General features: G+C 43.9%; 2 protein-coding genes across 3 annotated transcripts in view; both read left to right on the top strand.

Moving 5' to 3' along the window:
- Window positions 1–6,340, top strand: part of LOC144735124 (rhophilin-2-like) — a 58,700-nt gene extending 52,360 nt beyond the window's left edge. Inside the window, exon 10 of the mRNA XM_078617541.1 lies at window positions 709–6,340. Coding sequence (XP_078473667.1) covers window positions 709–921 — 213 coding nt within the window. The 3' untranslated portion in view covers window positions 922–6,340. The remainder of the gene's footprint in view (window positions 1–708) is intronic.
- Window positions 6,341–12,494: 6,154 nt separating this feature from the next.
- Window positions 12,495–26,030, top strand: part of LOC144735097 (centrosomal protein of 89 kDa-like) — a 96,346-nt gene continuing 82,810 nt past the window's right edge. The window contains exons 1-10 of one of the 2 annotated variants that reach the window (XM_078617506.1): window positions 12,495–12,668; window positions 15,667–15,773; window positions 17,522–17,674; window positions 18,743–19,037; window positions 19,560–19,662; window positions 19,787–19,821; window positions 20,261–20,327; window positions 20,702–20,782; window positions 20,913–21,125; window positions 21,533–21,666. In XM_078617506.1, coding sequence (XP_078473632.1) covers window positions 12,639–12,668; window positions 15,667–15,773; window positions 17,522–17,674; window positions 18,743–19,037; window positions 19,560–19,662; window positions 19,787–19,821; window positions 20,261–20,327; window positions 20,702–20,782; window positions 20,913–21,125; window positions 21,533–21,666 — 1,218 coding nt within the window. In that variant the 5' untranslated portion in view covers window positions 12,495–12,638. The remainder of the gene's footprint in view (window positions 12,669–15,666; window positions 15,774–17,521; window positions 17,675–18,742; window positions 19,038–19,559; window positions 19,663–19,786; window positions 19,822–20,260; window positions 20,328–20,701; window positions 20,783–20,912; window positions 21,126–21,532; window positions 21,667–26,030) is intronic. The other variant, XM_078617507.1, reaches the window with a different exon arrangement.

Raw genomic sequence — 26,030 nt, forward strand, 5'->3', positions numbered from 1 at the left:
CAATGTTCTGAGGAAACGCATATAAAATGCTCATAAATGTATAATCGTAGGCCGCGTTCGATGGGGGGTGGATGTCTCTCTTCGTCAGTGTTATGTCAACGCATTTTATTGGAGCAAGAGAATTGGTTTCTTTTGGCCCAGTCCACAGGCTTTGAGACACGCACAAATACAAAGAACCCCCCCCCCCCGTATGTAGCCTGCACCGGTTGTTGCGGCAATTTCTGTTAGTGAGCACCTATTAAGGCTGACGCGACGAGCGAGGTAGTTGTGTGGATAGCACCACGACCGACCACCTTTGTCTCCGCAGCGCTGATGTTAACACCACACCAGGGTACTACTCATTTATGGATGGACCTAGGGGAGGCCCAGTGCAGATTCTGATATCACTAGCCACTGATGTTAACCATGGCCAGGAATTGAACAGAGGTCATTGGGTTCATAGTCAAGTGTGCGAACCACTGTCATACCACTCCCCGCCATGTGCAGCGGTGGCTTTTTCTGCTGGCAGTGACCTTGGCAAGAAATTGCAGGGCTGCACCTTTTACCTTTTTTAGCTTCACAAAACTTCGCTGCGCTGTGAAAACAATAATGGTTTCTCGTGGCTGGGCCGCTTCCTCGGACTGACATCGGCTCCTTTCCGGCGCCGTTCGATGATTGCCGACCTCTGACCCCGCCCGTGTTTTTCCCACCGCCGCCGGTCATCTTCAGGAGCAGCGGCGGATCGACAGCAGCCCCAGGCCGCTCGCAACGGGCACCATCACGGGCGCGTCGACGCTGACGAGCGGCGAGCGGGTTCGCGGGCGCAAGACCCTGCGCGACAAGGTGTCGTCGCTCTTCGGGCGCAAGAAGAGCCGCCCAAAGAGTGTGCCCGGCACGCTGAGCAGCATGTTCGACAGCACCAAGGACTGGCGCGGGTACTGACGCGCGCGGGTCGACCTGTGGCGCCGGACGAGCCGTCGGAAAAAACGAACCGATTTCTTACGCGCCTGTCGCCTGCAGAGCGTGAATGTCGACCGCTTAGGATTGTTGCGGAATTGCATGCGAACGATGTTACTTTGTGCCTTGAGGATGACGGAGATGGCGAGACTGTGGGCGAGATGATGGTAAAAAAAAAAAGCAATAAAAACGAGATGATGACGGGACGGGGACGCGGTACGGGGAGGAGGGGTGGTGGCGAAGAATCGTTTTTTGTATCGATTTTTTTGAGCACGAGTTGCAACAATTGATCGAATCGCTGGGTCGGTGAATTGTTGTGCGTCAACCGAACAGCCCTGGTTGCTGTGCAGGCAGTGGCAACTGCACACGGCTCGGGTGCCGCTAGGGTTCCACGGCCGACAATCCGCCATTAGTCCACCCCTTTTTTGCCACCTTAAGTCTACCATTCGACAGGGGGTCTCGAACTTGAACGGCGTGCGTGCCAGTGTAGGCCGCACGTATGCGACCGCGTTCCGTGATATTATTTAACAGCGGATTGGACGGCCTGCAAAGCTAGACTGCGGAAACCACCCTCCCCCCCTCCATAGGGACTTGATGTACCGGATCTGTGCCGGGTCTGTTCCCTTTGTCGTTTGAATTCTGGGTCTTCACTCTGTGGTAATGCCACAAGGTGGCCCTTGTTGCTACCGGCAGCGCCGTTCAATGAATAAATAAAGCGTCAAAATCCGACGTTCGTTTCTCGGTCACGTGATAAAAACTCATTTGTCTTTCTCAGAAACTCGAAGTTTCATACCTTCAAACGAGATGACTCCTTTTTCTTAAAGAAAAGAAACTTTAAAAACGAATACAAAATAATATTGTTATTATTATATGAATTGTTGCTGTTTTAATATATTTTTTTAAATGTCATGTAAAAAAAGGTTGGGAGGGGGTGGAAAAAAGAACGCGCCGAACGCAATCGCTCTCGTGGTATGGTTTTGTCTGTGGTCGACGGCTGTAACTGATCGATTGCGGTCACAACTTTGAAGGCGATGACCGTGGCACCGGCATGTTTTTTTGTCGGAGCTTTAAGATGCCTTCACCGTGCTCGCACTCACGGATTCTTCACACGACTGCGGTTGTGTTTGTACCGATAGATTGACACGATCGGCAGCGTTTGTATGCGTGGTCAACCTGCTGTTTACTTGCATTAATCTTTTTCTTTCTTTCAAATGTCCATGTTATTTATTGATTGCATTTGTTAAGGCGCTGGTGCAGGACCCTTCAAAAGACATTTGACTGTTCATTAAAGCAAAAGTGGCCTTGGGCAGGGACGTCGTGGCTCAGAAGAGAGACGATGGCCGGTGGTCAAGGTTGAGGACAGAGTGGCAGCCAAAGGAGGGAGCACTGCCCAGGAGGCATCGATCGTGGAGATGAAGCTATGAAATGGGCTCGTGTGTAGGATCCAGACAGATTTTTGGAAGATGATGATGGCTTGGTAGGAGGCCTTCATGTAGCAGTGGATAGATCATAGCTGATAATGATGATTACTAGATTAGAGGGAAGTGTGCCCAGTGTGTCTTGATGGTCGTGGCATCTAAACTGAACCTAAAATTTACCATGAATTAAACCTGTTCCTTTAATTGCCTAGGAAAGTCCCCTCTGAGTCCAATTCAATTCTTTTTTCAGGAGGGGTCCTGCACTGGTACGTTTGTAGAATTAATTTAAAATGAGAGTTTAGCTTCATGTGGGAGGAAATCGGAGCATGCAGAGGAAACGCACCACGAGCAAGGCGTGAGACACGCAACGTTTGCATCCTTCGCTTGCCCCTTGCGGAGCCACATGCCTACAACAACTTGGCACGCTCCGGTCGTATCTCATCCAAATCCGTGACCAGGCTCAACGCCTTCCGGTCTGACAAGATCTGATGAGCGGGAGGGCACTTGCCTGATCTCGCTGGATCTCAGAAGCTAAGCTTCTGAGCCTGGTTAGTATTTTGGATGTGAGACCAACCTGCCAATACAGGTGGTAATATGGCTTGAACTATTATGCAGTGTCCAGAATGTAGCAGCACTCTTTTTAACAAGAGTCCGGAACAGAGCACGGGCAATTTAAAATAAATAAAAAAGAGGGATGGTGGTGGGGGCACGGAAATTCCAGCGGACGAAAGCCCGAGGTGCGGTGTTCACGGGGCAAGGGGAAAGGGGGGAGAGGAGGTGGGCTCACCTACGCCACTACGAACGTAGGGACAGCGGACGGGACCATGGATTTGGTTTTTTGGGGGGGAAGGGAAGGTCAAGGGGGAAAAAAGAAAAGAGCGGTGGGAGTGGGGGCAGATTCTTGAATATTTCAGTTTTACCCCCTTGTATGCATGGTGCGGTTTTCTTTTGAATTCCTCCCACACGAGACCAAAGATTAATCAATTGCATTGGCCAAACATTCAATTGTTTTGTGGAAAAGGGTATTGAGACTTGGTGAAGCATTCCAGGGTAAGTATGGGTATTTTTTTTACTTTGACCGCATCACTTCTATCTAGGGTTGCCACCTGTCCTGGTTTTCCGAGGATTGTTCTCTATTTGAGGTGAAATCTGGAAGTCTTCCTGTGACATTAATAATACACCACTCAAAACACGATATTTACCTAGAGTTCTACCCTCTCCTATGATTGTGTGATATTATTTTTTATCATATGTCCCGATTCTTGGTACCAAAAAGGTGCCAACCTTACTTTCACGTCTGGTTCTATCCTGGGTTTAGCCTGTGGCCTTGTAACCTATGCTCATATAAAGCCTACACAAGGCCCTGAATAGAATATTAAGGTGGTCCCCATCAGAATTTTTCTCAGAACCATCCCTGTAAACTCCGGGAGCCTTAATTGTACCAAATTTAACCAATGCATTTGCTCAGGCCCTCGGGAAAATGGCATGGGTGTTTTCAGCCCTCTTTGACTGTACCTTAAGCTTCAATAAAAAATGCCCTTGTGTTGCTAAGGAACAAAACATATATTCGGATGGGATTTTTAAAATTGCAAACTAACACATTCCTGCGGAGGGAGCTGGTAGGAACGTTGGGTTGCTTGGTCAATGGCCAGGGTCAACGGCGGGGTGGTGTATTCCGCAAATATGGCCGACTGTGAGGGCGGGCACAAGCCGGCGTGAGTAGGTTAAACGTTGAGTTTTATAAGGGCACCACGGGGTGACCAGCCCATCCCCACCCAGCCCCTGCCAGCCCCTCCCCACCCATTTTTGGATGCAGGACGGACAGACACAATAATCCCCTATGGACTGTATAATTGCCTTTGTATTTTGAGCCACACATGTAGAGGCAAGTTTGGTTTAAACTGTAATGGAAATGATGTTTTTTTTCCATATAATATAGAACCATTTCTCAAGTCGCCTTTCAATTATATTTAAACATTTGTGATGACAATGTGGTGCATTTACACACGGTGAAATTAAATCTTTACTTTTTATATTTAAAAAAATATACAAAACATATGCTAAATAAATTCTAGATTTATATTAACCCCAAAGTTTATCTTTCAGCAAAGTTAATTGACTGTACTCAATGTTTGCCTTAAAGTATAACCTGTTTTGCACTTATTGGCTTTTGGGTTAATGGTTTAACAAATGTATATTCTGTAAAAAAAAATCCTAGTTTTACGTCATTTGCTCACAGTATTGTATGTATGGTACCTTTTAAAGTAGCTCCTTGCTGTGACATTGTGCAACATTTTCACGGTGTGTTTTGTAAGAATTATATCTAGATATCGTATATACGTTTTTTATTATTATGATTTCTGATACAAAAAAAATCTATTCATGAGCAGTCTTTCTTTAATTCAATGTGGCCAAATTTCAATTTTTAGAGATGCTGCCGTGGTGTGATGGTTGACACGGTGGACTTGTAATCCAGAGTCCGCTGGTTCCATCTCCTGAAACAATCCTGCGAGTTTCTTAAACCCCCCGCCACTGTCCACCCAGCAGTATAAATTAATATACCACGGTTAGTTAATTGGTAAGTCGTGTGTATGTGGTGGTGGGATAGGTTGTGGGTACTCCCACTTCTTACACGATGCTTGTCCAGCCTGGAAGAAGAGGCCAAGACTGGCAAGGGGCCTTCCAAAACTTCCTCTCGTTGGAGGCCCTGGTTGCCAGCATTGGCATGGGCAAGACTTTTAAGGGCTGTGCCTTTACTTGACATGTAATGCCAACAATATCTGTCTAAATCAGCTAATATAGTAGCTTAATTTCAATGATCAACGCTATCGAGAACTTCTTGCCTTTATATTATACTGTTTTGCAATGTATACTACTCGCTTCCTTCATGTGAAGAAATATGGCTTTTGGATCTCTCCCTAATTTACGAAGAGCATTAGAGAATACCGAGGCGAAATGAAATTATTAAATTTGGTCACTTCACTTTGCCGCCCTTCATTAAAGAAATATGGAGGCATAATACCGTAAAGTTAATGACATATATAAAGTGGTACGTTATGAAAGAAATTACCTCGCGGTCGAATTAGTTCTACAAGAGACAAGGTAGGAGTGAGAAAATGTTTTAGGAGCAGAATATTCAACGTGCACCTCGAGTGGCACGAATTACAATTCTGAATTTGACTCAATACCCTGCCTTACATTGCCCGTCATGGTACGTCAACGCTAACTGCTTAAAAATGAGCTAAACTTTTTGCGAATTAAGACGTTTTGCTCCACCGTTCTCAAAACAGACCCAATCGACCAAATTCCTACCCAATATCCCCCCCCCCCACCCCCCAGAATTTTCTCTATTTTTATTTAATTATTCGAAACGCACACTGCAATAAGTATAACCAGTAAAAACAAAGTTTTTCACTATAAATCCTTTATATGCGTGGCGGCTAGAGTCCTCTCGTCCTCTGGCTTGAGATGGCTGCCACCTATGGGTCAGATGATTGTCTGGCAGCATTAAACAATTGGTAATTAAATATTCTTTTTTTCCCCTAAAAAGTGTAAAATTTTGGACATTTTTTTTCACGAACATTGATTGTCACGCACAACGAGTCTGTGTGCAAAATGTCAGCTCGATTGGATCACGGGAAGTGGGTTAAAAAACGACCGAAAGATTTGCACGGTCCTAAGCAAGCAAGCGAACTTAATATAAAGGATTTAAAAATGAGCTAAACTTTTTGTGAATTAAGACGTTTTGCTCCACCGTTCTCAAAACAGACCCAATCGACCAAATCCCTACCCAATACCCCCCCCCCCACCCCCCAGAATTTTCTCTTATTTTAATTTAATTATTCAAAACGCACACTACAAAAAAAAGGAAAATCTCTTTAACAGCAATGGATTTGTTCTCGTATGCAGCCTCATCCTGTGTGTTCACTTGTCAACGTGTTTCTTTCCGAGCCGGTCTTGATCAATAAAGTGAGCACTGTTCTAAGCACCCGCTGCAATTGAATGTTTTGTTATAAATCACACGTGGGCATGGTCGCAGGCTCATTTGTCCAGAGTTGCTACGGATAATTTGACTTCATGTGACCCTTCTTGGTTCTTTCGGTAAAGTCACGTAGAATGGAAATAATAAAATAATACAAATAAAACATAATAAGATAATTATTTTATTATGTTTTATTTTTATTATTGGAAATAATAAAATAATAAAAATACAACATAAGATAATTATTTTATTATGTTTTGTTTTTATTATTGGAAATAATAAAATAATAAAAATAAAACCCGATACGATAATTATTTTATTATGTTTTTTATTATTTTATTATTTCCATTCTACGTGACTTCACCGAAAGAACCAAGAAGATGAATCCCTGCAGTCACGAAAGCTTTAAATCGAAATTCATGTGACCCATCCAGTTGCGCAGCATTCGAGTGTGCAGCTGCACTGGGAATCCCACGTGTCGGGGTGTTGGGGGGGTGGGGCAAGGGCAAGGTACCTGCCCGTGAAGAGTGGCCGGGAAAACTTGGCAAGGGAGAGGGAGGGGCCCACGAGGCAGTGGCGGCTCCTGCAAAATCTCTCAAGGGGGGGGCAAATGTCTGGATGATTGATAAGGATAAGGTCCACCCATGCAATGGATACATTAACAGCTTAAGCATGTAAAGGCAACTTCACTTCTTTAATATTAATGAAAAATAAAGTGACTCTTACAATACATCTTGTTTGTTTCTATACTCACTATTATTACAATCCACTCAGTTTCTTTTATTAAAGATTCCACTAGGTGGCGACAAATAATATTGTTGACTGAAACGTGCTTACGTATGATGACGTAAGCACGTTAGTGCGAGCCCTCCCGGAAGCCATAGAGAATGCATTGCAGCGCCCGCCGTTCGAAAAAAAACATCTTTGAATGTAAGTCTATGGGACCACACGGGGCGATTCTCAGCCAGAGTGAAATCGCCCAAAAAGAGGCGGTACTCCACAGAACGTGACATGACGCTGATTGGACTATATCCAGAGGCACAGTAACGGCTGAGATTGGTGGTGCGTCGCCCAATCGCCCTAACGAGGTGGCCCAGATGGCCCTCTTTAATTCGTTGTACACCCATGTCCTACCTTGCTATGCCACTGGACCCACATTTGTCCAAATAACTCAAAATAGACGTTTTATCAGGGGGAGGGAGGGACCCCTAATTTGAGCAAATATTTATTGCATTCTTTTTTTTATAGTTACATTTCCACTGTTCCATTGCAACAGTAATGCATTTTTGGAGAGGGGTGTGGAATGTTGTGTATTTGTGCGTGCGGCCGTGCGGTTGCGCGCTCTGAACCTGGCAAGCTAGTGCGGTGTGTAAACATCACCACTGGGGAGACAAAGGCGGCCGGGCGTGTTGCTGGCCACCCTCCCACTCGTGGCACCGTTTCCGGACTTCATAGGTGCTCGCTAACATCACTTGCCCCAACAGCCTGTTGAGGCTGTACGGGGGATCTTTGTTCATGTACGTGGACAATTCACCTGCCACTGGCGTGCAATTGCCTTTTATCTCTGTTATTTTGTAAATTACACTTGCAGCGCGCTACATTGGCTGTCAGCTGTTAGCGCAGGCCTTAATTGCAAGAGAGGCTCGCAAGTGGCAATGGGTAAAATCAATTTGATCGCTCAATTTACAACAACAATAACAACTGCAATGTATAAAGCGTCTGAATTCGACATCATATCAAGACTCCTTACGATACCCAGGAAGCATGAAACGTTGGTCCAACAGTTCCAACCACGTGAGAAGGGTGGCTTCATCTTCTTGGTTCTTTCGGTAAAGTCACGTAGAAGGAAAATAATAAAATAATAACACTAAAACATAATAAAATAATTCTCACGACGTTTTGGCCACAACGCAAGCAGCCGTCTTCAGGTGGAGAACAGGTCTGTCAAGTAGACAGAGTCTGAATGGCACGCCCCAGGCTTGGAGCGACTATTTATGCTGGGATGGAGGGGCGAAGAGCGCTTTGACAAAAAAAGGGGGTGGCTTGTTTACCGGGAACGAAAACAATTCCCTTGACTGGATTTTTTGTTTCATCCAGAAATGCCTCGCCGAGACTCAAAGACTCGTTTAGAGAACAATACGTTTAGAGAACAATACGTTTAGAGAACAATACGTTTAGAGAACAATACGACGATAAAAACAATTCTCTATCAGCCTCGATCTATGCAAATTGTGCATTATATACAATACTATAGTCATGTTCAACACAATGCCGAAATCAAATCTCAGGACAAATCAATTCCGGCCACCCAACACAAATGCCGACTGCTGGACTGTCTGGGTTTAACTTAGAAAAAGGTGGCAACCACATTGTCTGCCATCTCTGAGATACAAAACACGACAAAATAGAGCCAGAACCCAGGCCAGATACCTAACTTGCTGTGAACACCTGGGGTGGCATAACTTTTGCGGTTCTAATTCATGTCTGTTGCCAATGGACAGTGAATTATGTGATAACCATTTGAAATCAGTGTAAATTATCAAAAAACACCACTCATCCTTACATACTGCTAAAATGTTTTCTACCTTAGGTGGTACTAATTTCTGCTCTGGCCCTTGAACTAATTTCGTGGGAAGATGAACATATCTCAACATACTCGAAGAGGGGAGAAATGCATGAACACGTGTTGTCTTGAAATGTTTAGTATTCATCATCATCACCAGCAACCACGATTAATCCATTGCTGGATGAAGGCCTCCCTCAAGTGCCTTGTTATGCAACGGACAAAAACCGGGAATTTTGAAGTCCCGGGAAGATTTTCAGATGTCCCAGGACAGAAGCTACGCGAACAAGAGAGCGACCTAGCAACACCAGGCCACGTGTCAACCAGAGGTACGTCGTCCTGCATTGTATCCCATTAGGTGTCGCATTAATGCACTCTGTAGAAGAGGTATAAAGAAACGAAACTATATATCTTCTTGGTTCTTTCGGTAAAGTCACGTAGAAGGGAAGTAATAAAATAATAAAAATAAAACATAATAAAATAATTCTCACGACGTTTCGGCTACAACGCAAGCAGCCGTCCTCAGGTGAAGAATGAAACACCACCAAGCTTGGAGCGTATATTTAAGCTGGGTTGGAGGTGGAAGAAGAGCGCCTTGACAAAATAATTTGCATAGCAAGAGGAATTTAGCATATTTATGGGAAATGCGTAGGAGGTGGGCGGGGGGGTTTCAAAGTCATATTATGCCCATGCATTATGCAGGATTAGCAGCATCAAAGGGAGGGGGTAGGGGGTAGCATTAACAAAGGGAGGGAATGTTAATAGTATGTAGAAGCAACGAAACATGTGAATGGGAGAGCGGTGACAGGAGACCCGCAGCGGAGCAAATAATGCATTCCCTGTGGAGAACACAAGATACACAGTCAATGCCAGTGAGTGGACTGCGGTCTGAAAGTCACCGTAAACTTGAACAACAATCAGTTAAGATCCGAAATGGTTTATTACGTCCTTCCAATGATTGCTGAGCCAGAATCCATCTTCTCGGTTGAAATTTATTTGGCCAGGTAAGGCTATATACAGCTCTTTTTAAGAAGCGACCTGGCCACAATTGACAGCTCAAATAAGTGGTGAATCATCATGTGGAAATGTGTCGTAGCCAAACACTTTAAACGCACGTTGATGTTAATTGTGGAGCGAAAACACGGAGGACCGGGGGAAATCCACGCGACCACGGGGAGAGAGAGAGAGAAAAACGTGCAAACTTCAAATATAAAGGTGCCAGGGTTGGGATTGAACCCACAACTAAACCCAAAACCCGCCTATCGCCACAAAATTACGGGGACGTCACCACGCCGCCTGTGTCAAGCCAGGTGCACTTTGAGGCCACGTGAAGTGTCGAAGGGCTCGCTGCTGGCAGGAGGTCACGGGACAGAGCCAGGAAAGTGCAGTGGGTCGACCGACCGAGATGACCGGCAGATGCAGCAGCTGTACCCCCTACTGTGCCACCTTGCTGAATTTTATCCGCCCGGCGCTCCGCTCGTTGTTGTTAGCCTCGCTCCTCTGCCCTCCGTTGCTGTTGAGAGGGCGACTGCCTCCAACTGCCGAGTAGCAGCAGCGTCCTTCACAAGCCTCCTCCTCCACAGAGCCCAATCTTGACACCGCTGGTACCGCTCATCGGCAAGTCCACTCAGCTCCACATCCTCCCGTACCGCATCAGTTCCATCTAATCTACAGCCCGTGCCGTGGCCCCCCCTCTTTGCGGCCAAACAGAAGCTGCTTGGGCATGCAGTGGCTGGGCATGCGGGCTACACGACCCAGCAAACGCTGCCTTTCAAGGATTTGTGAGCTGATAATTGTTTTTTTACCCTTTTATCTGGCAACAAAACTGACACTTTTTTTTAATTACAGCTTTTAAGGAAAGCTGTCTCGGGTGTGGACCAATCAACGTCAAGGACAGTGCATACATTATCAGAGTTATGTTTTTTGTTTGCATTACGACTGCAGGTATTGTGGTCTATGCAAACATGACTCCTTGTAAAAAAAAGGTGTCAGTTTTGTTGCCAGATAAAAGGGTAAAAACCCCAATTATCATATTTTTCTACTGGCAAATGAGGTTCCAATGGTGATTTGTGAGCTCCTCGCACAATTCAGCCCGCAAGTTAAACCCAGGATGGATGGTATGCATGCCTGCCTCAAAGATGTTGGCATTGATCAAACATTCCAATGCATTCAAATGCTGTAAATTTACCTGGAAATTACCCCCTTTTCCCTTCTGCTAAAACCTGGCAGGACCCTCTTGAAAGAGAGGATTGAGGCTTTACTGGATGACAAGCAAAATGATGTTATAGGTCAGGGGTCCGAAATCTGCTGGCAGCCGTTTAAAAACAAAATCCACCCTTAAATTTTAAACATCATTTAACGTAAAGAACATTTATTAAACGTGGCAGGGGATTGGGTCACGGTGGAATATCTTGGTGGCAACAAAATGTACAGTCAAGCTATTCGAGACTAACTCCGGGACAAATAAACGACATACTACGCCTACTTTGTTTCTTTAAGTCAGAATTTGGTTTTCACCTGCCGTCTACCTGCCTTGTTTGAGTACAAAAGTAGCTTTGTCAAAGACTAAGACAAACAACAATGGTTTCTTCTTCTTTGCAAGGTTGCCGGCCCCTGTTTATAGGCTGTGGTGGGCAGCAGAGGGCAGTGCAGAGAGGGAAAAAACACATCCATTGGTTGTATAAACGGTGCTCTAGATGTCAATTAAATTGACCACCTGACATGTTTTCCAATTAACATATTAATTTCTAGATCTGAAGTTTTCGTGACTGCAGGGATCCATACTCTTTGGTTCTTTCGGTAAAGTCACGTAGGTATAAAATAATAATAAATACATTTTATTTTAAGGTGACTTAAAAAAATATGATACGTTTTAGAAAATTAATTGGGTGGGGGGGGGGTCACAAGACATCTGGACCACCCTGTTACAGTACTGCACGTCCATGTTCCCCCCTAACACCATAACTAGCCTGCACATAGCGTGGTAAGGTCCCTTAGGGGGCCTTCCATAAATGACGTCACGCAATAAGGGGGGGGGGGGGTCGGGGGTCAGACATTTGTGACGATGTGTGACGAGGGGGGGGGCTGAGAAATGTGACGTCACATAAAAATGCGCAACTTTAAATAAATATAGAATTGTTATAACAACACTCCTACAACATCAGAGTGCAGCGCCACATTAAATACGCACTGCAATGACAATAGTTTAAAGCGCTTTGAAGCATGTTTTATTTTCAAAATGGAAATTTTTGTTTTTTTGGGGGGGGGGCAGAGCTTTGTGACGTCATATTTGAGGGGGGGTCTGACTTTTTATGACGCCGTGTGACGAGGGGGGGGGTCAAAAAACGTCCAAATCGCGTGACGTCATTTATGGGCGTCCCCCTTAATACAACAGTGGATTGTAAATGAGGGTAAAAAATCTTGGTCGTCTGTCTACAGTGTCATTATAACTAAAATAATGTGTCGTATTTTTTAAGTTATGCATTATTATTTACAGTACGTGTACTTTTTAAAGTTTTTTTGTTATTCGTTTTAAAGTTTTCCCGCCACACCCCCCCCCCCAGTAACGCGCGCAGCCATTGGTTGACGCGTCGCGCGCTCGGCCAATCAGCGCCCTCGTTACCGGTGAAGAGCCGAGCCAAAACTTTGTGTAGAACAGAAAAGTTACTTTCGTCTTAAAATAACGACAGCAAAACTCAAACTTACGAATGAAGTAGAGACTTAAAGTGACACTTCACAAATGGCTCGGAATAAGGACAAATGGAGCTACGTACGTTGGTTAATTAAAAAAAAATTTGTGTGTGTTGTGAATAGGCCGCGATTTACATAGCAAACTTTTAAAATGATGATTTTAATTTAACGAAAGTATTATTTTAAACACGACCGCGCGATTGCCTACATGTTGTTTAATTCCGTTAAGTGCATGGAAACATTCCCCCATTTGCCTCTTGTCTGTTGTGGAAATAGTTGCGTTTTAAAGTCGGACGGCGTGGCTATTTAAACGGCGGTCGTAAAGTTTTGGGAAGTCGATTACGAGTTAATATTTGCTGGATTTTATTGTCAGCAGTGGTAATTAGTGTGAGTTTTGTGCCCACCGTATCAGCAACTAACCGCTATCTTTGTTCTGTCAAGACGGGTTCAAAGTCTGAGCGGTCGTCGATTCAGCGCTCTGTGTGATGTTGTTGATCATCATCATCTGTTTCGGTAACAGAATCATCACTTCATAGGATCTCCTTTGCCAGTACCAAATTACAATAATAGGGTTTTCCCCTATTTTCATGGGATGGTGCATTGCCTATGGGCTGTACGCCTTTTGGCGTCCTCTGGTCTAACACCGTTTGAGACGAGGCTCAAAAGAAAGATGTTTCTAGTGTGGACCAATCAGTTTCAAGGACAATGCAAATATTACGTGTGTTTTTTGTTTGTATTCTGACCCACAAGCATTGTGGTTAATGTAGACATGCATTCTGACCACAAGCATTGTGGTTAATGCAGACATGATTCCTTGTAAAAGGTTTCAGTTTGGTGGTTTAACATCTTAACACACCTGTTTTGTTGCCAGAAAAAATGGGAAAAACCTATTATCATATTTTGATACTGGCAAAGGAGATCCCATGATGTAGATGCTCACCCCGAGCTCTCAATACTCTCAAAGTGCATTGTCTTTGTGCTGTACGCCTTTTGGCGTCTTCTGGTCTAACACCGTTTGAGACGAGGCTCAAAAGAAAGCTGTCTCTGGTGTGGGCCAGTCGGTTTCAAGGACAATGCAAATATTATGAGAGTGTGTTTTTTGTTTGTATTCTTACCCACAAGCATTGTGGTTAATGCAGACACGATTCCTTGTAAAAGGTTTCAGTTTGGTGTTTTAACACCTTAACACCTGTTTTGTTGCCAGAAAAAAGGGGAAAACCTATTATCAGAATCATCACTTATTTCCCACGTAACTATCTCTGTCGTGAACTCATCCACCGTTACCATCGGTTACACCATCAGCAACCGCATCATCGTCATTATCTTCATCTATATTATTCGTCTGCACCGCTTGGATGGACAGATCATCGTCACAGTGATGAGGAATTTCCACCACTGGTGCAGGACCCGTGGTGGAACGCTCAATACTGTCAGTCACAATGATAAGGGACACTTTAACATAATCAGCAACAACAGCCATTGTCTATCTACTGCTGGATGAAGGCCCCCTACCCACACTGTCGCCACCCCCCCCCCCTTACTTACGGTCCAGTGCTGCTACCAACATTGCCACTTGCATAATTGCAGCGTTAAGTGTCACAGCGTTTAAAAATGTTCTCACAACGTCCTGGTGCTAATTACAGACTGCTGAAATATATTTCTTACTTGAAGCACATGTAACTTTATTTTTTTACTGCAGGAGTCTGATTACCAGTTTTAATTCGCCACACAAACATTTGATTGCAACTGTAAAGCAGCCTCCATCGATTTCGCTCTTGTTCAGCAAATAGATCACATAAAACATTGCCTCGCGGGTAACTGATGCAAGCCTTTTTTGGTCGTAAAACAGTGATAAGGGCAAAGTCACAATGGGCCCCATGCTACGATTTGAGGCAATTTGTGCTTTGTCTTTGGCCAGGGATCGAGTTACCGCAGCATTTTCCTCCTGTGCCTACAAAGGGGAAAACGTGTCTAGCAAGACGACAATCGTGGATATGGAGTGATGGGATTAATATCACTTGCAGGAGTTGTATGTATGTCAGCAGCACTGCCACTGTGAGGAATAGTGATGGCACAGGGAGGCCTTCATCCAGCAATGGCTCGACAATGGCTTATGCTTATGACAAAGGCCAGGCGTATGGTAATTGATATCCATTTGTCGTTGCCATTTGGATGGTTGGCTGCAAACTTTGCCTTATATACGTGTGACGAGATTGCAATGGGATGCCAGAGAGAAAGTCCGTCACATACGGAGTGATGAAATCAGCTCGTGTGCATTGCGAGTCCATGAAAAATGGCTTCGGCTTTGGAAGGGCTTCAATCAGCAGTTGATAGATCATGGCTGGTGATGATTTCCCATCACTGGGAAGAGCATTAGCACAATTTTTTTTTTACGCTCGCCAATTTGCAGCCTCGCCCTGTGGTGTTCAATTCACTGTCGCATGAGTAATGATAATTCATCTCGAATTAGACCCTGGCTGGGATGTTTTGCTTGCAAGCTTGTGAAAATTAACCCAGTGCTGTAATGATATATTCCTGAGCGCCACAGTCTTCTAAGTACAGTACTATATTGTTAATTTTACTACATTTTTAAAACAAAACCTTTATATGAAGCCCATTGAGATGTACTGTGTTTTTAAGTGAAACCTGGGAATATTGATTGTGCCAAAGCTATTGAAATTAAAATTACTGTTGCATGGTGAAATATGGTCAAATATCCTGTATGACGCACATGGTCTGAGAGGCCCTCATCCAACAGTGGATATACAAAAGCTGTACATGTACATTGGTTTATTAATTGGGCTCACAGACACACGATTACATATATAGGAATGTCCTGCAGGAATTTTTGGGTGTTTGAGTGAATTGAACCACCAACTCCTGTTCTCTAATCTCGCGGTGCAACATACATGATGCCTCATCAACTCTGTCCAAACTGATATAAGTGAATGCTGCACTGGCCATGACACATTTTAGTCGGCCCTAAAGCCATTCGTTCGCACATAATAGGAGCGTGGGGGTTTTTTTTTTTGAATAATTGACGTTCGTGCTTTGTTCTGTTCGCCTCGCGTTTCCAGAGGCACATCGCAGCAGGGATGGTCCCGGCCGTTACCATAGCACCCAGGCCCGCGGTCCCTCTTACTCCACCTCCTCACACCCAAGAACCATCTCAAGAACATCCAAAGTGGGTATTACACATATCGATCAAGCACACCACCCTGTTATTTATGTGACTGGCAGGATGTTATCAGGCCGTTAATAGGGCAAGAACATCAATAGTGCACCTATTCTTTATTGTCATGGCACCGTATGTAGGTACATGCTCTGTATTCCTGTACTGGAAAGTGTAATATTTTTTTTTGCACTTAGTGCTTGAGGTTATGTACCATATAAGCAAACTAATCTTCAGATTCAAGGAGAAAACTAACCCTGTAAAACTCGCACGTATTGTGTTTGGAAATTTTTAATTCGATTTTCTTTTTACAATTTAAGAAAAGGAAATGTCACATTCGCGCAATTGCCAGTGAATAATTAAAAGAAAAATGTGCAGTCAACGATGTTGTCTGTCTCAGGCAAGTAAATGCGGTGTGAAATAATGGAGTGACGGACACCTTATTTACACATGAACGACATTGTAACTGCTTCCCTGCTACGTGAAGAGCTCGTGCGCCACTCATTCATGTCCTTTGCAGCAGTTGAATTGACAGTAGCAGCCCAAATCAGTCAGACCACTCAGAGTACACTGTGCGTGGAGGTGAGTGCATCCTCCAATGGAGCACGCGTTGATGCACCGATGAAGCACTTTCATCTATACGTGCTTGCAAAAGTGATATGTACAAACTGACGTGTGCACTCGTATGTAAACTACAAACTGGTGCCACCATGTATTTTAAATGGAGTGTATTTTGCTCTTGTAAAAAAACATTTATTGATCAAATTGTGTAGCTTGGTTCACCTCATGCCACGTTAAACTTTGCCCTCCACCGCCCGTCACCTTTTACATTGGGTTGAACACTGCAATTGTTTCACTAGGCAGCACAAAACTAATTGCAATTAAACTAATGAGAGAGTATAGCTCTTTGGCAATTCACTACTACACGCAGGCCTCCCCATGGGTCATTTTACCATACTTGACCACGATGGTCATTGCAGGATGGTGAAGGGGGTGAGTGGTGGAGGACCGGTTCAGATATCATCTCCACTGATATAAGTTATGGCTGGAAATCACTTTCAGGTTGCCTGATTAATAACTCAGTGCATTAACCATTGCACAATTAAGATTAGCATATTGCAGTGGTTAACGCACTGCACCATGCTAATAATCGTGATTAGCATGGGGAACATTTTTGGTAATTTATTTTGACCTTTGTTCAATAGTCATCGGTCATACATAGCTCATAATCAACACCATATACGTTCCTCTACGATGAACATTTACATGGGTTACCGAGAGATTCACGGAAATATGTTTCATGTTAGGATACATACATTTGAACTTTTGGATGAAAACCATACGTTTTGCATAATTTTGTAAACGTTTTGAGAGAATCTAGTTTTTTGGCTGTCTCATCCTGTGTGATTTCAATTTCCAGTCGTTGGCAGTTGTGGATACATTTCTAAAGGCTCTCCGTGTCACATCGCATGATCAGTGTTTCAATGAAAGTTTTGTTGATTTGATTTGCAGGATTAAAATCCTATTGTTTGGTCTTCAGCTCACACCTGGTGTGAATTACAATTTATGTTCATGCAACATTGTTCAGATACATTACCTTGAAAATTACATTGTGATTGCAATTCATCACAAAGTACAAAATTGCGTTTGTTAATTTACCCCAGGTCTACTAGCTGCACTGCGAGACTGTGCAGCGCACTTCCCGCCTCGAACACAGACCTCTTGCACCCCGTTGTCATTGTGAAATGGTGATTTTTCAGGTCGGCGCTGGCGGCTGCTGTGCTGGTGAGCTCACTCGCTGGGCGTGTGCACGCCATCCCCACGCGGAACCTGCCCTTGTCGCGGCCCAGCTCCTTCTCTGTCTCTGACACGAACAGTTTTCGCTCCGGGATGCTCGAATTGCACCATGAACGGTATATATCCCTCCCAGGCGGTGGCTTGGGTCACAGATATCACGGCGACTGCGGTTTCTGTTAAGAAGTAGGAGATAAAAAGGACTTCACCATCATTGTCATTATCCACTGCTGGATGAAGGGCTGTCCATTCAACCGCCACCCTTCATGATTTTGCGATGTATTAAGCCACCTAGCACCTGCACACGTACTGATTTAATCACTCAGTTTTGTCAGTGGACATCCTCTCAGATGCAATGCATTCCTTACCTGCTACTCCGTTGTTATTCTTGACCATCGGTCATCATCCCTTTTAGCGATGTGCCCTGCTCAAGTCCACTTACTTTTCTTAATAGTTTGGATGATGTGATATCTCTATCGTCATCAATAATCATTTATCAGCTGTGATCCATGTACTGCTGGATTTCCCAAAATCGTCGCCATCTCTCATGGTCTCGTGATGCAATAAGCCTTTTAGCTCCTGCATATGGGCTAGTCTCATCGATCCATCACTGACCCCAACCTTTATCAGCGTGCACTGACCAGCATGGTGAAGTAAGGTCAAACAGTCTCCACCACTGACATGGCGTGGGGAGATCGTCTCCAAGCAGTGTATGTATGTATGTGTGTTGAACTTCTTTCACATTGTATGTAGCCAACCGTGCTAATCGGAGGTGCGGGGGAAGGACAACAAACTAAACACAAAAAGCAGTTCTAAAGAAATTCGTTTTCAATTTTCAGTGAATTGACAAAGAGCTGTAAATAATTAATTTAACTGCTGTGTGATTCATGCTGCGTATCACGAGTTTGTCGCTTGTTAGTGACACGAAGCATATAAATTCAGTCTCTGTGCTCTGTGGGACATCACTGTCACATCATTATTCTTTTTCACATGATTTCACTGCAATTAAGTCATTGGAGAGCAACTAACGGTGATGTGAAAGTCTCATTAAAATTATGGAAGCTCTCAAACTAGTTATTGACAGGACGGATCGCCAAAACCGACACGGTATTAGCCCACTGAGCTACCTGGACCTGCTTCTGCAATATTCATCTTGTATACTCTTGTTTTTTCCCATTTATTTGTAGTGCAAATGGAGGCGGCGATTGCATGGGGAATGGAAGGCTGCCCTTGGCAGAGGTGGCCTACGAACCCATGTACGAGTCCTGCACGGAGAGACATGACAGTGCGCACAGCTTAACAGAGGACGGATGCTCCAGTGATGTGCTGGGAGAGGACGAGGAGGAGGAAGAGGAGGGGGCAGAAGAGGAGCAAGCAGAATCGCTGTCTTTCGGAAAAGACTATGAGCAAAAAACAAAATATGCCAGGGGGGATTGCGAGACTAAAAAGCCATATAGTTTACTGAAGACAAAAACTGTAGAGGTGAGCCACCACCAGATCGCGTTTATAAGACTTGTAGCGCTTTTGTCGAATGGAACATAGCCAACGTTATTATCTGGTTCAATAAAGCATGTGTTGGCTCTTAGAGGTGTGGAGAAGTGACATAAGATCAGGGCTGTAAATCACAAGTTTAATTAACATGGACCCAGACAGTTTAGGCTGTTAGCAGTCTAGTTCTGTAGCTTCTGTGGTGCAGTGCTTACGTAATGGCAAATATGAGTGTTGCCAATAGGGTCTCTCAAGTGCAATTACTCTTGTGCGAATTGCATTAATTAAAATCCATTGGTCATCTGATTAAAGACAAAACCACAGCCGATGTGACAGCAACACGTATTAATGACCGCTTTTTTTGGTATGCACCGAAATTTTTCTTGCCCTATTTATGGCATTGCACCTCAGAGAAAATAGCTTATAGGTCAACTGAATGTGAACTAGGTGCCGAATGTCTTACCAACACTGTTGTGACTGACCCGCTTTTCCTATTTGCGTTTGGCACGGGTCAAGGGCGCGCCTCTTGGTGAGAGCAGCGACCTCACGGATGTGACGTCGTTGGATGAAACCGCGCGACTGTCCTCTCCTCGGCCCCCAAAGCTGTGTTTGCCTTCAGGTAACATCCACCGCCTGCCGCTGTCATCACACGCTGCCCGTCAAGGCACGCCGCCATACCCTTCCGAAGCCCGAGCCGCTTTTGTGTTGTCTTAATGGAATTGGTGAACCTTCCTCTCGTTTAGATGCAGAGTGGAGTCGCCTGGGAAGAAGGCCCAAGGTAACTCGAAGTAATGCGTTAAACGAGCATCTGTCTTGGGTGAAGTGCAACTTTTGAATGGCAGAGCGCTAAACCGTGTCGCTTTTGCGATAGAAATCCTCTCGGTGCCTTATGTTTTACTTTAATCAATAAATAGAAAGGCTCTGACAAGTGGCCTCCCATGTCCCTTTGAAGAGTCCATTAGCAAGAGAAGTGCTTCACAGTAGGCGTACTTGGTTATTTAAATCTTATCCTGCACTGTTGTGTTGGAGCCATTTGGCAATAAGCTTTACTTTCATATAAATTAGTTTATTGTTCCATAAAATGTTTATAAGCTTGCCTTACGCAACTGGTGTCATTGTTCGAGTAAAATACATTTTTTGATGGTACTACTTGATATCTCTGCTATCACAGTAAGTGATGCAAACATCTAAAAAAAAATGTTTATTTGTATTTGGAGATTTTTTCAGGAGAGGATAAAGAGGCTGTCTGCTTGTCAGTGTCAAACAGACCAATGCCTCATTTCAGTAAGTACTCACATTTTTACAAAGCAAATTCTCCGAATCTTGACTTAAAGCTTTCGTGACTGCAGGCATTCATATTCTTGGGTCTTATGGTAAAGTCACGTAGATAGGTTCAAAGAAAAGAATAAAAAACAGAAAACTACGACGTTTCGATCGCAACGCAAGCGGTCGTCTTCAGGAAAAAGACCGCTTCGTTGCGATCGAAACGTGGTAGTTTCCTGTTATTTTTTAATTATTTTCTTTGAACCTATCCACGTGACTTTACCGAAAGACCCAAGAATATAAATTCTCTGAAGTTGCAATACCATTTTTTACAGACCATTACAGTCATTTTTGTTAAAATAGCATGTGAATACATTTTTTTTATCAATTCACAGGTCAGAGTTCAAACAGAGAGAGGATGCCTGCCTCTAGAAGCCAGTCGTTGAGGGTCAAGGGAGAAAAATCGACCGATCAGGGTACGCTGCTTACAAAAGTGCAATTCAACACCACTTTTGGGGGCCATTGCAAGAAAATGGGGGGGGGGGGATAACACCCGGCTGTTTTGCTTTTACAGTTATTTTTTGTTCACTGAATATCGATCGGCAGTGCTTACACACCCCACAGCGAGCAAGCGGAACCCCACGCTGGCGATGTTCAATGAGCTGAAGTCGCGGCTCGACGTGCTCGCGGCCGAAAACCGATCGCTCACCAGGCAGCTGCGGGTGGCCGGCGACCGCAACCAGTCCCTGGTGGCGCACAACGGCACGCTGTTGAGCGAGAACCAGTCGCTGGCGCGGGAACGACAGCAGGAGCAAACAGGTGCGACTTCCCGTAGACACCGCTGTGGGGTTTGGCGAGCGTGCAGGAGGTTGCGCGCGAATTCGGGCTTCTGCTGCAGCTCCAAAAAGGACACTAGGTGGCAGCATCTATATAAAGTATATAAAAATAAATATGTTGAATTGCAGCGTCTCTGCTGTGATATTCTTAAAGACTGTCATGGGGCAGCGTTCATATATTTTGTTTAGAGGTTTGAGTGACTGTTGAGACCTTTCAGTTACTTCACACCTGCCAAAATGTTTTTTTCAGTTGGCAGCTTTTGATCGATAAGGTCAACGCTTGATGTTGTTACTCTAAAAAAAAAAACACGACTCGAGGAATTTTTTTCTTTTCATTTCAGTCTTCTTTTCCCCGCCGCTTTCTGCCGTTGAACGACATGCTGCGCGCAGATGAGCTGGCGGAGCTGAGACGCGAAGCCCAGGAGTTGGTGGACGAGAACGACGAGCTCAAGGCAACAATCCACCGTCTGAGCACGGAGCTGAGCCGAATGCAAGCTGAACGGGGGCCGAGGCTCAGAAATAAGGTTATTTTTTCGCAGCATTCGGCATTAAGCCTGTCATTTGCCACTAATGAAAGTCAGATTTTTTTTTCTCTGATGAAAGAATGCACAACATATTTTATTCCCTTGCGGCACCACCTTTTTTAATTGAGTAAATCCACTGCCTAATGAAGGCCTCCGGGCACCGTGTCTGTCATAGGAGTTATTTTTATCGAACAACCATGCCGCTCAGTGCGTGTTGGTGGGGCACTCATCCAGGACCAGGTCCGATATCACTCGCCGCTGATGTAGCCAGGGCTGGGAATTAAACTCAGGTCGCTGGGCTCGTAGTGCAACGCGCTTACCACTGCGTTACCGCTCCACCCCTTTTATTCGGTACAGATTACAGAAATTTGTTATTGTGTAGGGAATTGGTTCACTGCGTACACTTCATCAAAAACACTTTTCTTTTTAAAGTTCGTAACAAACCGGCGCAGTGTGCATGGTCCGAATGTTGAAAAGGGCATCAGAGAAACATTGACAAGTTTCGTGCAATTGAAGACAATTTTTCAAAACCTAGACCTTAACTTTCCTGCTTAAAACTTGTGCGTAATTGGACATAGTCTGAGGCTGGTAAATTCACACCTAGATTTGAAGCTTTCGTGACTGCAAGGATTCATACACGTAGGTTAAAAGAAAACAAATAAATTAAATCACGACGTTTCGGAGGCAACACAAGCTTTCCTTCTTCAGGTGACACCGTCACAGCAAAATTGCTGTTTTCTTTTAACCTACGTGATTTTACCGAAAAAAACAAAGAGTAAAAATTCACACCTGGTAGGGTAAGGTTTTTAAGGCCAGAGACTCTAAAGGTTTTACGTCTAATTTATTGTTGTGTCTATTGGTCCAGCATGAAAAAAACATTTGCAACAAATCACAAATTGATACTGACTTTGGCATGGGCAGAACAAACATTTTTTGCTCATACGTCAATGAATGTCGTCTTCGCTAAGTCACGTTATTGTCAATACTTATTGTCATATTGTAATCTAAATGAAGGGCACCTTTACAGGAGAAGCATTCCCCTACATTTCTTAAGAAGGCTGGGGCTGTTATACCAATCCGCCTAGGCCCAGATCACAGGAATATTCGTCTGCGGACACAGAACAATCATGCGGTTCACAGGAGACTTCGCTGTTACCTGATCGATAATCTTTGACTCAAACTACACGCAATTGAAAACGAGCGAGCGAACACCTCAATGCGCTGTTCAAAAAAGGGTGAAGTTGCAACCACCTGCGATTGGTTGCTCAAGCCACTACTGCCGGAAGGTCCGACAAATTGAATGGAGCTCTAGAGAGCTTATTCAGTGAGGAAATGTTGGCCTACTCTTCCATGCTGGCCAGATGCATCAGAACAGTTGAGAGTAAACACGCTTTGTCCCCCACGACACGCGAACTGCCGATCGACGAACTGTGTTGTCGAAGTTTATACTCCTCAGTGGACAGAGGCAGTGAGTTGTTAAATAACTTTCACATTTTGATTTAAAGCTTTCGTGACTGCAGGGATTCATATTCTTGGTTCTTTCGGTAAAGTCACGTAGAATGGAAATAATAAAATAATATTAATATAAAACAATTAAATTCTCACGACGTTTTGACTGCAACGCAAGCCATCATCATCAGGTGTGAAATCCACAACATGATGATTGCTTGTGTTGCAGTCGAAACGTCGTGAGAATTTTTCTTGTTTTATATTTATATTATTTTATTTTTTCTCTTCTACGTGACTTTACCGAAAGAACCAAGAATATAACTTTCACATTGTTTCAGCTTTCGACTGCTGCTCCAGAGATTAAACTGTTGATATCTGTATTCCAAACTGGTACACTAAGGCAGCCTCCCTCATTACATTATGCGACCATGAATAAATAAAATACATTGCAGGTCACTGTGTACACACATGTCCTAGTCATTTGTAAATGATTGCTTCTACCATTGAGGCTAACTGGAGATGAGAATTGAGTTGGACACAGGCCCTCTTCACTTGCATCTGTTGGCCAAACACGCCTTGGGGAATTGAGAAAAATCATGACGGATCGCTCACATAGCCCACGGCTGAGCTTGTGTCTGCCTCTGCATACCGACATTCAATTAGCTTTAGGAGGGCTGCTTTACAGATCGTTAAACGCCGTATTAAATAAGGTGGATTAGTGTACCCATATGATTGTGTTGTCAAAAGAATTGGCTATTAAAATTGACACTGTGGAATAACTTCTTAATTTCATACATATGCAATGGCTATAGAGAGGGTGTCACAGTTTCTAACTTTGAACTCAAATGTCCTGATCTCGTTTGCCAGTACCAAAATATGATAATAGGGTTTTCCCCTTCTTTCTGGCAACAAAACAGGTGTTAAGATGTTAAAACACCAAACTGAAACCTTTTACAAGGAATCATGTCTGCATTAACCACAATACTTGTGGTCAGAATGCAAACATAAAACATACTCTGGAGATCCCATGATGTAGATGCTCACCCTGAGCTATCATTACTCTGATAGTGCATTGTCTTTGTGCTGTACGCCTTTTGGCGTCCTCTGGTCTAACACCGTTTTGAGACTAGGCTCAAAAGAAAGTTGTCTTTGGTGTGGACCACTCAGTTTCAAAAACAATGCATATATTATCAGAGTATGTTTTTTGTTTGCATTCTGACCACAAGTTTGCATTATGGTCCTAACCAAGGACTAAAATTCCTTTAGGTGATCCAGAATTTTCCTTAACCATCGACAATGATTAAGCTACTGCTGGATGAAGCGCTCCCCAAGTTGTCGCCATCCTTTATGGTCCTGCATGGCACAAATCTATTCGAGAAAATACGCAAGTTAAAAGGCATCATATTGACTGCTAACGAAACTAACTGGGCTTGGGTGGGACACGTCGCAAGAAGTAAACATGCCAGGTGGATGAGACTAACGACAGAGTGGAAGGTAAAGGAGGGAAAACATGCTCAAGAGGATATCTGGTGCAGCATTAGTGTTATCCTCAAGCCTACCTTTGTTTCACAGATATATTAATGACGTGAATTATGTGTGTGTAAGAAATACTCCATAGCTATGCATTGTGGCTTTGCAGAGATAGATGACCTTTATTTATGATAGGTGAGAGCCCATTGAGTTGAAGAATTTATTTTTGAAGGTAGACAAATATACAAAGAGACAGTATGTATACAAATATTGATTGGTGTGTTAATGAGCACACATGCTTATTTTGATTGCATAATTGGGAGCAGTGATTGAACAAAACTAATGCTGATGTAGCAGTAGTCACGGTGTAAACAAAATCGTGATGTGATACCAATCCTTAGGCTGCATTGCCACACATTTCACCATGATGCAATGGAAATGTTACATCGTAGCAACGTCAAATATGGCGATGGCTTTGGGAGCCTTTCATCCAGCAGTGGATTAATTATAGCTGATGATGATGATGACAAGTGAAAGGTTTGATTCCTCTTCATTGGTAGTTGCGTTTGACCTCTGCGGTCGTTTAAACACGAGTGAATACTTTGCCCTGCAGAGAATTTGTCTGATATGCGGGGGAGTTGCAGATGTTAAGTTTTTCTAGTTTGTTAAAAGGTGATTGTGCCACTAAATAATGACCCAATTAAGAAGATGCTGCCCCCTCCGGGAAGTGCTTAAGCTTAGAAGCGAATAAAATTTCGTCATACGCAGTCTGTTAATTAGGTGTCCTGCTTCACGTTGTTTCGTCTATCAATCATCAATCAATCATTAATTTGCGTGCCAATATCGCCCTCAATAAAGCAGGCATCAGTGCACATTACAACGGAATGGGAAAACGCTACGGGGGGAGGGGGCAGACGGCAACAAGAATAGACAAAAAGAAACCCGTCCCACCCTCAGCGGCTAACACGGACGGCTAAGACCATCTGGTGTGGGGGGGAGTTCATCCTCACTCGTTTATCTGTTTTATTGGCTTGATTTAGCTGCACAGCTCAGCTCACCGCCCACACTTTGCTTTATCATGAGACACGCACACACAGACCTAAGCCCGCAAGGTTTTACCGCAGGATTTAAATATATATTTAGTATATGTATTTTTTGGGTGGGGAATGCAGTGGCGCAGTGGTTAGTGCATTCAGCTTTTAACCCAGCGACCAGAGTTTGATTCATGGCTATGGCTAAGATCATTGGCAAGTGGTATCTGAACCGGTTCTTCATCACTGACCAGTGTGGCGATGAATGGTCAAACAACTGCCATGACTGACGGCACTGGGAGGCCTTTATTTATCCAGTTTAAAAATACATTGTATAGCTTCCAGTGCATAATAGTACATGATACATTTTGGATTGTATATTTTATTGAAAAAATTTTAAGTGTGTGATTTCTA

The sequence above is a fragment of the Lampetra planeri genome, chromosome 54 (assembly GCF_965212315.1).
Source record: "Lampetra planeri chromosome 54, kcLamPlan1.2.h2, whole genome shotgun sequence".
Lineage (NCBI taxonomy): Eukaryota > Metazoa > Chordata > Hyperoartia > Petromyzontiformes > Petromyzontidae > Lampetra > Lampetra planeri.